Source organism: Nothoprocta perdicaria, unplaced genomic scaffold (genome assembly GCF_003342845.1).
Source record: "Nothoprocta perdicaria isolate Ctin4 unplaced genomic scaffold, notPer1 scaffold_89, whole genome shotgun sequence".
NCBI lineage: Eukaryota > Metazoa > Chordata > Aves > Tinamiformes > Tinamidae > Nothoprocta > Nothoprocta perdicaria.
In genome coordinates, this window is record NW_020456187.1 from 1,897,413 (window position 1) to 1,910,677 (window position 13,265).

Below are 13,265 nucleotides of genomic sequence, written 5' to 3' on the forward strand. Positions count from 1 at the left end.
AGCTTTGGAAGACCTTTGAATAAAAACTAAAGACCTTTGAATAAATACTGACGTATTTAGCAGTGAAGAGTCTTGCATTAACTTGTTACCACTTAACGTATTCACAAGATGGAATAAAGCAAGCTAGTCAGGATTTTTCTTGTGCTACTCTTGGTATATACTTAGTCCTGTGGCCTGTCTTTTGGGTGCTCTTCCTCTTTGTGGTAGGTACACTTCTCTTGTCAGGCAACCAAGCAAGAGCTGTATGGCTTGGGAAGCAGTTGATTCAGCTCTTGCTTTCAGAGCAGATGTGGTCATGAGCAGAATGCTGCTGAAGACCTGGTAGTTGCCACTTAGTACTGAAGACCTGGTAGTTGCTGCTGAAGACCTGGTAATTGTGCCTTCCTACTTGCTTGCTTGATAGCTACTGAAGTGTGATTAAACTCTTAATTAGCTGCAGGTGTTTGTCAGTGACAAGTTAGTAGAGTAGTGAAACCTGCATTAAATGAGGCACTTGGAAAGTCTTGGGTCATTTTTGGTGATAAGGCCTAAATTTCTGAGAACGTGTAGAGATGTAGCACAGTCCCATCAATGGGGACCATTGACTTAAGCACTGAGTCTGCATTTTGGGGGCAAGCTAACCATGCTCAATGCCTTCCACTGTAGATTAAGCAAGGTAGGTCATGTCTATCATGGTAAATTTTCTCACTTGTTGCTTAATAACTGGTTGAGTTCTTGGAATACTTCCGGAATCAACAAACTCTTTCCCGTTTGAATTTGGTGGTTCACTCTCTCCATAACAAGTTGTTCCAGTGTGTTCTTTGTCTGAACAACAGGCTCGCTATTGTAGCTGTGTGAAGTACACTTCTTTGGATGAACATTCGCAACCGCCCACAGCCTCTTGATTCATTTAATCATGTGTTCCTGGAAGTGTTTTATTCATTTTCAGTGTCTGTACATATCTGTCCTCGTAAATGGACCCTGTGTCTCCCATTGAAGTATGTTCATACTACAAGGACTTCTGCCAAAAAATTTAGTAGCCCTCACATTAAATACAGGTTTAGGCTTTTCCACTCGACTTTGACATTTGAGGCAGAAATGTGTAGTGCTGTTTAAAGAGTTATTTACCAAAATTGGTAAACATGAGCGGTAAAATCTTTTGCCAGGTTTCATTTGACCTTATAAGCAGTATGTAACTTAAGTTTTCTCTGAAAACAAAATTGTGGATTGAGTAAAACTTTCTATATTAGAGAAACAACACAGTTTCTGCAAAGTAATAAAGTTGAAATGTTCAAGTCTGCTTGAGATGGTGAGGTATCTGTGCCTTCAGTCTGAACAGATTAAATGGTCCAACGTCTTTAAGAGCTCTTTAAAAGGTAACTACTACTGTGCAAGGCATGACCAATATTTTTAATACCTTTAAAATTGGTGCTTACATATATTTCCTGTTAATTGCCTTGTTTTTAACAGCATTTTAAAATGTGATGTTCCAGTGTTGTAAACATCCAATCTTATAACTTTGTTTTTGCCTGTGGCTTGAAATTGGTATTGTAGATGTTGAACTGACTAAGTCTCATACCTGTGCTCAAACAATGTTCAGTTGAAGGTGACTTTTTTTTTCTTCTAGGTGAGACAGGTCTAGAAATTGGTTAAATGGGAGTTTTGTTCTTGAATGTACCAAAGACTCTATTTGAGCAGGTTTGGTAGGATTTATGTAGCATATAAAGACTGTCATTTTGAGGCAGAGAARAAAATATTGCTTAGAAGAAAAATGGAAGGACGTGACAGAAGGGAATGTCTGAAAGCACCTATTTCAGATAGGCAAATCCTAATATTTCCTCTAGAAGGTGGCAGCGCCAAAGCAAATATGTGTTCTTTGGCAGGAGAACAGTGGAATATCTTCAAGAGTCCCAGTTAGGTAAGTGGAGATTGGACKTTGTCTACTGGGATTGCTTTCTTTGGAATCAAGGTCAACCTTTGTGATTCTAAAGTCACTACTACTCATCCAAAGAAACTACCCCATGTATTTTTAATACTATTTTTTGGGGAAAATAATGTTAATAAGTTGGACTTTTTAGAAACAAGCCTGAGTATGCCGCTTCCTTCGCTGTCAGCTTCTTCCTCCATGCAACCAAAGGCAATGAACTTGTGCTGCGTTTCAGAAGTTTATGCTAATGCTTCACTTCTTTCAGTCTTCGTTAAAGAAAAGTAAATTATGTTAATTGCCATGAAGTAACTAATCCTGCAAACTGTGCTCATTGCTGACATAACGCTTCATATTTACAAAATATGACCAATTCAGTATACCTCTTCAGATATTTTAGCCATTTGAGTTACTGTAAACAGTTTTCTGTAGCTTTAATCAAAAAATTGAGTTCTGTAACATGAATATTAAAGTCTCTTCATTAGAAAAATGAAACATTCCCTTTCATATTTCATTCAGCTCAGTAAAATGTGTTCCAGTATAGTGTATTTTAAGTTTGTCATAGTTTCAGTAGAGCGTTATTGCATGAAATAGTGCAGATGGCAAGATTTTATACAGAAAGTAGTATTTGCTAGCACATGGAGCAAGTATTATGCTGGTTATTAAGTATAGCATAAATAGCTTTCTTTAACTGCAGGACCTTTAATAAATGATAATTTATATTACCTCTTTGTCTATTTGTAGAGCCTTTATTTTTTCAGTGATTTTTTTGATACTTTATTTTTAGTCTCATACTTCAGTTTTCTATGGATTATTTTCTAATTTAGTATTTGAAATCTCACTATTAATGCTGATTCTCAGACCACCTTTTTGAGTTCCTCAGTATATTCTCAGTACTGAACTTTAATACTTGGCTCTTTGTTCTACTTCCGCAGTTCTTATTTCTGGCCTTGCAGACTCTCAAGGAGGCTCCTAAATTAGCCAGCYTTTTTCTTGGCACTCTCACTTAAAGAACACCGTAATTGCACAAACTAACATTAAGTACTATTACAAGGCAACAATCCACCACCCTCCACCTCACATTTATCTTATTTTTATTTTTAATTTTATTTTTGTAAATAAGGCTTTGGACCTCTTGACTTGCAGTATTTTGGAGTCTGTGACCATAACCTTTATGTGCCTTTTGGGGAATGTTTGAAAGCTCTCAAAACTAGGTTCTACTGAAGCAGGAAGGGTACTTTGCTGTGTTGCATCATCTTAATTTCATTGACTAAAATACCTTATAAGTTGAACCCYCCTGCATGGATAAGGTCATTAAAATTTGGCAGTGCTCCCCTGTGTCTCTTTGAAGCTCATAACTCGTGGCGGTTCTGCTTAGCGTGGGAAATTTTCTTGGAGCTGGAGGTTGGAATGGCCGTATCTATTTGCGAAGGACAGGGAGTGCTTTTGTTACCTCCAAAGACCCATTAGAGGATATGATTGCTTGTGGGAGTGTCTGGTTATGATCTGTTAGAAAACATCCTATTAATAAAACAGAGCCTCTTGTAATAGAGCACTTCTTAATCTCCTTCCTATGTAGTTATTTATAGGCTATGACATCTTAACTTGCTGCTCATGTGCATCAACTTCTGTTATTTTAAAAGATCGAGTAGTTTTCACATGCCTCTGAGAATCACTTCTGGAAGAAACTGCCCATCTTCCAATATACCTTACAGAAAGACTGTGTGCCRTAAGCTTGTTTAAAAGCATATTTTGTTGTCTTTTTAAAACATGAATAGTATAATGAATACCTTATTATAAAGATGTTGATGTATGTGTGTCCTGTATTTATGTGATTATAAGCAGATATTCTTGAATGATCAGAGAATTTACAGTTGCTGATGATACCCATTTTCCCTGAGCGAGCGCGCGTGAGTTTACGTGGAGCAATATTAAATGTTTAGTAAAGTTTTCTTTATTTTGGTGTTTGTTTCCTGTATTAGAATGGTCCTAGTGCCAGATCTTGTCACAAGATGTGCATCGACATTCAGCGAAGGCAGATCTACACCCTGGGCCGCTATCTGGATTCCTCCGTGAGGAACAGTAAATCTCTGAAAAGTGACTTCTATCGCTATGACATTGACACAAACACATGGATGCTGCTCAGCGAGGACACTGCAGCGGATGGAGGGCCAAAGCTGGTGTTTGATCATCAGGTCAGTACACTGATAATCTGCACTGATAATTCTGCACCTTCTCCTCCATGTCTCTGAATCATTCCTGCAGTCACAGCCTGCTCTGAATTTACAGGCTCGTCCGGTACCGTAGCAGCGAAAGGCAGGGTTCCTATCTGCACGTCAGCTAAGTTCTGGTACTGCTGTTGTCTAATGCCATTGAATAATGGTATTCTAATGAAATTGAGTAAAAAAAAAAAAAAAAAAAAGTTGCAAAATACATCATTTTATTCAGATGAGTGTTCTGTTATGAAGCCATAGCTCATCTGTCTGTGCTAGGTTGCACAGCTCGGCCTGCTTGGTGGGCGTTGGGGAGCAAATCACCAAGCTATTTGTGCTGCCTTCGGAGGATACAAATAAGCGAGGCAGTGAAATGATGCCAGCAGGATCAGGTCTCTGTCAAAATCTCTGTCTTTCAAACACTGTAAAACCTGTATGTCTTGTAGAGACTGGACACATTTTAGGAGTGGCTACCATTCGTTTCAAGACCTGTTCGTATATTCAGATTGAACCTTTTTTTCTTTTCCTTTGAATTGGGTGAAATGGCTTATGTCTACTTGAAAAAAAAGTTATTTCATTCTTAATTTTTAAAAAAAAAGACCAAGAAATAACATCACAATTTTATTTTTATTTTTATTTTTTATTTTTATTTTGTTTATAAAACCACCTAAGAAATACTTTTATTGGCACTGGTTGCCTTTTGTAACCAGTGTTGTCATCTTATCAGCATAATAGACATTTTTGCCCAAACTGGAAATWATCAGCATGTTATCTGCAGAACAAAAACCAATCAGTCTTTCTGTTTTGTTAATAAAGAGTATGAGTTCCTTAARTGTTGGGCAAGAGGCAAAACGAAATGATCAGCTGGCAGGCCTGTTATTGCTACCTTGTTTTCCTGCCTGAAACGGTTTCCTTTTTCTGAGTTGCCTTTTCTAAAAGAATATGCGTCTAGAATTTGTTGTCTATCTACAGCCCTTTCTCTCTGTATATACCTGCTGGGGTATCTGTTTTTGTTTAACCTTCACAAAAATGTGCTGCAGCAAAAATGTGTTGTATAGATGTTGCTGAGTAGCATCCCTGTCTTGTAATCTTAGTGGTGTTTTTTTTCCCCCCGTTCTGTACCACTCCTTGTTGCAATGTGTCTGAAAGCATCCTGTGGAGTCACTCTTGTTTGATTTGCACTGCTGTGCACATCCTGTTTACCATAACCTGAATTCAGATTTATTTGGGGGATTTTTTTTTCCTTTTTTTTGCTTGCAGTGTCACCAAAAAGTCCTCGTCTGTGTTAGGGCCCCAATTRAGGTTGAAGTTATTAGGATAACATTAAGTATATGCTTGGGATGGGATATGAGTAACAAATCACATGCTGTTCTGGATCGATTGGATGGCATTCAGTAAATAAGCAGTGAATTTGACGTTTTCCCTTGCATAGTTACTGTCAAGGGCAGTTGCCAATGTTCTTTATGGAAGAATTGGCTACAGATTCTAGTGAAAAACTCTCTTTATTTTTTTTCTAGAAAAAGCAACTAGCACAGATTTCAGATGCCAAAATATTATAAGGGCAAGATAATATTAGACTGTTACTGTAAACTAAGGATCTGTGTTTTTAGTACTTGTCAACCATGAAGACATTTATGCTATTTTCATTTCACTAGAGGTTTAGGAGACTCACAGTGCACTGTTGAAGTTGCTAGATAACGCTTATAGGAGAGGCGTGTTTAAGTCTTGATGCACTGACTTGCGAAGTGCTTTTCTTGTTTTTACAGATGTGTATGGATTCCGAAAAGCACATGATCTACACGTTTGGAGGCAGAATTCTGACCTGCAACGGCAGCGTTGACGACAGCAGGGCCACGGAGCCGCAGTTCAGCGGCTTGTTCGCTTTCGACTGCCAGTGTCAGACGTGGAAACTTCTGCGAGAGGATTCCTGCAATGCTGGACCCGAGGATATCCAGTCCCGGATAGGACACTGTATGTTGTTCCATTCTGTAAGTATCCATTCTAGGCTTTGATTCATGGTGCCCGACCATAAGGAGAACGTCTGATTTTAATTTCTTTGGAGCTTGAAGGTTTCTAATCTTCTGATCGGTGTGTTGGCTCACTTGATTTTATGTTTACTGACATTCTGATGCTTTTTTGGGTTAGTGTAGGTGGTATTAATTCCAACTCTAATCAGAGCATTCCATAATTTAACTGTGAGTATAATTTCAATAATAAATACTTGATTTTAATGATACCAGAGSCCATTGGTTCAATTTAAGCTAAAGGGATATATATTTTTTTCTAAGTTAGTAAAGCATCTTAGAGTCTTCTTATTTATTAGTGCAGAGAGTTATTGCAAATGTGTAATTTCATCAGCCTGTTGCTCTTTCCTATGGTGGGCACAGGTAACATGGCAGGCATTTCATTTAGAGCCCAATGGAAAGTCCAAAGTGAGCCCAATGTGAGGTTTGTTTTGTACTTATTCCTTTTTTTATTGTTATTATTTTAACACCTTGATAGTATTAGGTATTTTCAAAAACTTTCTATTCCCTATCTAATTGCCCTCATGGATAATCCATGAATAAATATTAATACAATGGGAATTATATGATGGGWAGGGGAGGAGGGTCAGTGTCACGTCTGCTCTGCAGTAGCTTTTCCTGTGGGCACTGGCAGTAGGATTTAAAGGGATTTAAGTCAAATAGGGCTGCTTGTATCGTYGTGCGGTGGCTGTTTCCCACTGGAACTATTTGGTAGCATCTTCTGGTAGCAAAGGGCATTTTCAGAGTTTTGCTGGCCCTGAACTTTGAAACAGGGGTTCAGGAGAGAACTGAAATGAAGACCGTGACACTTGCATGTTTTCTGATGTGACCATTTGAAAATTGACCACAGATTTTCATATTCAACGGTTKACTGAGGTTTTTCTTGTCCTCCTTTAAATGAGAGATCAGAATTTGTATAGGGAATACTGTGCTTTTACAGTTTTCAGTTCTGTTGTTATCGCCTTAAGCTTCTTGGAAATTTGTTGGAGAGGGAACAAAAAGGTCTGTGTAGGTACCAGGGAATTGATGAGATATCTCTGGGCTAAACACAAACTGCAGGGTTTTATAGCACACTTCATGGAAGCTTAGATCCTCTGCACCTTTCTCTCCTGTTCGGAAGAAAAATAATCTGTCTTCTACAGGCTTTTCACTTGGCAAAACTGAAAGTAATAAACCTGGTATTCTTGGCTTGCTGTTTGCCTGTTCTGTTTAATAAGTGTGCTGGTATCTGAACAGTTTCTCTTACAGTTGGTCTTTTGTTCCTGCCTTTTTTTATAGTGAAATTACGATCTTGTGGGTTTCTGACATTGAAACTGTTTGTTCTCAAAGATGAAACTTAACAAATGAATGGTCGTGGCTGATGCCACAGCTTGATCTGGTGTTGCTGCCCCAGTAAAATATGTGAAATCTGCTAACTCCCCCCAAGCTGCTGCTCTGTGTTGGGTCCAAATCTGTGGTCTCGAGCACGGAAAATGAAGTCTGTAAAGTTGCCTGTGTAAGAGGCTTTTCAGGTGGGGATGCTGTGAGCCTGTAAGTGCTTAGCTCCTGAAACAGAAAACTCAAGAATTATTGAGGTTTTCACTGAGTTTGAGAATAATATAAACTCCTTTGCATTACTGTTCCACTGTGAATCTTTTTGGAGATGAAAAGAGAAAATATTTACCCAGTTCARGTTATTAGAACTGGTAGTTATGGTATGACTCTAAACTTGCAAGAAAAACATCTGTATTTTTCTCATTAATGTGTTTGTGAATGGCCGCATTTGGCCAGTAAATTTTGTTGAACCTGATGCATTATCTTATTTGTTTCTTTTCTAGAAAAATCGCTGCTTATATGTATTTGGTGGCCAGAGATCAAAGACTTATTTGAATGATTTCTTCAGTTATGATGTAGACAGYGACCACGTGGATATTATATCAGACGGCACGAAGAAAGACTCAGGGATGGGTAAGAGCTTCATTGTGTATTAATTTGTTCCTGTCGGTGCAGATGAGATAAATATATTAAGTAGGTGAATGGCCAATTTCAGTATCCTGGCGTTTCAGGTCACTGTCCTTAACTAACCTCWTGTAGGCAAGCAAATGCCACAAGATATAGGTTATGCTTACACCAGTTTTGTTGTCCTCCTAGTTGCTTTGTAGTCAGTCTTTAGCACAACATAARTAATTGATATGTGTGCCCAGGTGGTCCCCCACAAGAAGACATTTTCAGCAAAATTAAAAATAGCCTTCCTGTCCTTAAACCTGGAAAGAACAACTCAAAACCTTATTTTCGAGAGTATCTTTTACAGAGGGGAAAACTGTAGCTCKGAAGTTGAAGATTGTGTTGCATTGTATCACTGAGAGAGAAACTTTTGAGTATTTCTCCTTTTTTCTGTGTGTGTGTGTGAGTGTGTGTATATATATATATATAGTGCATTTATATAAAAGAAAGTTACATATATATTATATATAATATATAATTAGTATTTTTTGTTCTCGGGTGAGTGTGTTCACTGCAAGGTTCAGCTGAACCAATGAGAATATAATATTTAGGCCTCTTCTCCTTTCCCACAGTCTCTGACATGGTGAATAGTAGGCTTTGTAAGAAAATGACTCATTGGAAATAATTCATGAGTAGATTTTCAGTTTGCTGTTCTGTGCGTAGAAAGTAAACAGATTTGAACACTTCCCTTATGAAAGAAAATGTTAGGATTATTCGCATTTTAATAAGAGGAGAACAAAATGCCTGTTACATTAGAGCAGCAAGTGCTGACAACGTTACTTTCAGCCCAAAAAGCGGGTCCTTATCGCACTTTTGCGAAGTGATGGTACTGTTTTGATTTGTACGTACAAAATGGTTCTGTGGTTGCTGTGAAGTTCATGCTGTTCGGTGCGATGAATCAAGCTGAGGATGCCTGACCTAAATGTTCCTATAAAGTCCCATGATTACATTTTGTTCCTGGCTCACACGTGGCGTTTAGTTCTATTCTTAGTGGAGCTATTTTGATTTTTACCCTAAGAGAATTTAATTGTGCGTTTGTTTAGAGTTTCTGTTGGAGTAGTTAGAAGAATTTAAGGAGAGAAAAAAAAAAAAAAAAAAAGTGAGATTAACAGGTAAGATGTATTAGTAATATGAACTTGTTGCAACATTAAAAAAGATAGCATGATAATTTAATATGATAAATTTTAATAAATTTAATATTAAAAATGATAAATTACTTTTCTGCTGTCTGTTTTGGCCATTTGTGCAGTTTAGTGATTCTGGTTGTCCTTTTGTTGTTGATCCTGGAAACGGTTTCTTGTATTGATGATGTGTTAGAGAATAGCGGGCGATAAGTATAATCAAGTTTCATGTTTTGGAGTAACAGTATAATTGTAGGTGGAAAATAGTGCTTTAAGAATTTTTTGCCTGTTAAAAATTTCTTGATTCTCCATTTGCTTTGAGTGCAAGTCCTTTTAGCTCCTTTTGTCTGCCAACTGCCCCAGCCATGGCCACAGAGTGAGTATTGGTGCTTTTTCCAGCTCGCTGCAACAAAAATAAACTGATGCTCCCTCTCTGCTGTTAGATGAGGGCCCCAAAATGAAAATTTTGACATCAGCTCGAAAACAGGCAAAGTGGGACAGAGGGAAACAAATGCATCTGCCAGGATGAGTCAGGTATGAAGATAGGCAGTAGTGGCGCAGATGGAAGGGTGCGAAGTACAACTGAGGAACAGAACTTGTGTCTGGAAGACGGGCAGAAATGTGTGTGTTAGTGGGCATCCCTCTCACAGTAGCAGTATATATCTACTGATAGACACTATTTTTAAGAGAGGAGGAAAAAAAAGCTTGTATATGCCAGAACATGTTTCTAGGGCATGTTTTTAAAGGATACACGTGTTTTAGAGATGCTACTGACACCAGACAACTTCAAAAGCCTGTGTTGACAGCTTGCCCAACTTGCTGAGCAGGCAACCCTCCCATGACTAATCACGGACAGTTGCCTCATCTCCAGCAGCAATAATAGATACGCACAGTTGTGCTTGAGGTCCCCACGATAATCCTGTCTGGCTCCGACTCAGGTGGCGTGTCCGAATTCATGGGTGGAATTTCCTTCTGCAGGAGAACTGGGATCTCATTTCCCTTGATGTTAGATAATGAGAACGAGCCCTAAATATCCTTGTAGCTCCTTTTGATGGAAGACTTTTTTTCTCATGGRCGCAGAAACACCGTTGTGTGTGTGCGTACATATATATAAAAAGTACATATCAAAATATATTTTAAAATACAAATAAATAAATATATATATAWAAAAATATATATAWAATATTTATTTTCAGCTACCTGTCAGGTTCTAGGATACTTTGTAGGCAGTTGCATGGTGTAGCAGATGCAGCATCCAGATAGACCACTGAGTTCATTAATAAGTACCACGGACAGAGACTACAGTCAAGTCTAGGAAATCCTTATTTAAACCAGGATGATATCAGAAAAACATTGATCAAAATAGGAAGCATGGCTAGCCCAGCATGGCCAGGAGCCAACTCAGGCTGGTGCTCTGAGTTATCAGATCCCTTTTTATCAGTTTGTAACACGTGATGTGCTTTTTGCTTTTGATCAGGGTAAGGTCTGCCTTCATAGTGGCCAGTGTGTCTCTTGTCAAGGAGACCCTTTTTTGTGAGGCACTTTTCCTTCTCTTGGTCTTGCAAAGTGCTCCTCTGAAGCACTCACAAAATACTTTGCCCTAATTACGCAGGGGAGCTGCAGAGCAAGCAAATGCCAAATCCTTCCACGAGTGCTCTATAAGGGTAGCTTGGTAACAGAGTTTCCCTTGGAGTTACTAAATGACCCATTTTTTTTCCCCCAAATCCTATGTGACTTGAGCGTATGTGATTGTACATCAAGTTCTGCAGTTTCAAAATGACAACCAAACTGTTCAGGTCATCTCCTGAGTTTTTCCTGACTGTGACTGACTTCCAAATGTGGTCTGACCCTGAGAAAATCAAGGAGGAGAAACATATGGTATCATCAGAGTTCCCTCCATTGACGTTTGGGAGATGTGCTGCATCACTTTGTATACCTTACAAGTGGTGGTATGGACTTACTGATCTATTAAATGTTCCTCTGTGTCTGCAGGCTGTTTCCTGAAGTCATTATGATCAAGTACCTCTAAGTTGGCCATCTTAGAAGTGCTGTATGCTTTGCTTATAGAAGCTTTACCATACATTATATACATGGAAATTATATTGTTGAGGGTAAGACAACATTTTACAAAAGCTTTGTCAGGAATTATTACTTGTTTGTGTAACGGGCTGAATGGTCAGAACTAAAGGCCTGTTTGGCTGAATATTACTTTCAAATAGCCAAAATGTTTATATTTTTCATATGTAAGAGTAAACAGAAGTGAAAAGTTTTGGGGAAAGGATTCAGACATCTCATTTTCAGTTACTGCCCCTTCTGCACTGCACTGCTTGGTGAGATTTGGGGAAGAAGAGCGGTGGCACATGAAGAATAGTCACAATCTTTTGGATTTGCTAACAGAATTAATTGTGTTCAGCATCGTCTTCGTGCTCCTTTTCCTCTTTTAATAAGTAATGTGCTGTCGTGGGAGCCGAAATAATACTGCTGTGTGCGACTGGCCAGTTTGCTGCATTGAAAACAAACTGGGTTAAGTCCCTGGGCGCTGGTTAATGTCCTTTGAGCTCTGTGTCCGAGGCAGAGCTCAGCGATACCTGGTCCCGAGAGATGATTTGAATACATGTGAAGTCACTGGATATCGGCTCCAAAGCCCATTTACGTCTACCCTTATTTCTGCAAAGAAGGGGAGGAGCGCAGAGATCTCCCATCCTTACCCCTACTCATCCCATGTTTATTGCTTTTTACTCATCCTAAAATTTCAAATTTCACCATAAGTCGCCGCTATTGCAGGTTCAGTTTAAGTGCATATGCTCAGGACTCAGTTTTGTTGCTTGCATCTTGTTAACTCAACATCCTGAGGACCTTTCACACGTTCACAGCCTCTGTCTTGCTTTAATGCGCTGACCTGAGCCCCTGCATCTCGCAGTGTTTGCTGCGAGTCCTGGCGCTCGCGGATTGTGAAGCTCTCTTACCCCCTAGTGGAACTGTGTGTCATTCGTCACGATTTTATTAGGAACTCGCTTGCTCTGGGTAGGATCAGGTTTTCTTGGCAAAGAGCTTTCTGACGTTTCTGTCTTTAATATCTTGCACGTTACATGGTAACAAGGAGCTGCTGCAGTGTTCTCTCAGGTCTTCCTCGTTACATTTTCAAGGACTTGTTTGCCGTTTTATTAGCATTTTTTAAGTTACATTAGCTCTAATGTTATTGTTCTGTTTTTGAAAAAAATGGATGTCGGCTTTGTCTACTCTCAGGCACTAAAGTCTCTTAAATAATTGATTAGAGAGGTTAAATATTTTAATTTCTGTGATAAGTTGTTCCTTATCACAGATCCCCTACAAGTGCAGGGATGTGTATTTCTGGTTACTTAGACCTCCTGTTTTTGAATCGTGCCAAGAAGAGATCAATGCTCAGTGGAGGGAGGCCTAACATTACTTATTTTAGTTTTGATTATAGTTGCTGCAATTAAATCTTGTTCTCATTACCAAAAGTGGGAAAAGATGCTGAACCGGAGTTTTTTTCCTCCTCTTATTTAAAGAATATTTTTCAACCTCAAAAAACTGAGCGTAAGCTCCATTAAAAACTGATTTATTTAGCAACGTTTCAGGAGGAGGGATGGGACTTCTCTAGACAAGAGGCAAACATACTTTGTCTATCAGTAGGAATAGACTAACTTTGTTCCTTCTAATCATAATTTTTATTTCAGTGAGACTGAGCTTTTAAGGCTCTGAGGACTTGCGTGCCTTTTTCTCTAAACCTGATGTGGTCCTTAGCAAACAAAGCAACAGTTAAGGCTGCAAGAATTGATTTTTATTTCCCTTAAAAAGGCTGATCAAAGGTGGACCGCCCTTGTACCAGAAATCTCTCAAAGATGCCTTGAATTTARTCCTTCAGGGGCGATGCTTAGGCCAACCATGTTCCATGATGCTCTTCAAAAATCGATACTTAGTCTAGAATAATTTTTTTTTTTTTCACTCTCAACTTCCTTATTGGGTGGCTTCTACAGTGCTACCTTATTTGGATTTAGCA

At 38.8% G+C, this 13,265-nt stretch overlaps 1 protein-coding gene across 1 annotated transcript in view; it reads left to right on the top strand.

Moving 5' to 3' along the window:
- MKLN1 (muskelin 1) overlaps nucleotides 1-13,265 on the top strand; it is a 91,495-nt gene that overhangs the window by 62,685 nt on the left and 15,545 nt on the right. The window contains exons 10-12 of the mRNA XM_026052455.1: nucleotides 3,886-4,098; nucleotides 5,883-6,104; nucleotides 7,958-8,087. Of these exons, the coding sequence (XP_025908240.1) occupies nucleotides 3,886-4,098; nucleotides 5,883-6,104; nucleotides 7,958-8,087 (565 nt within the window). The remainder of the gene's footprint in view (nucleotides 1-3,885; nucleotides 4,099-5,882; nucleotides 6,105-7,957; nucleotides 8,088-13,265) is intronic.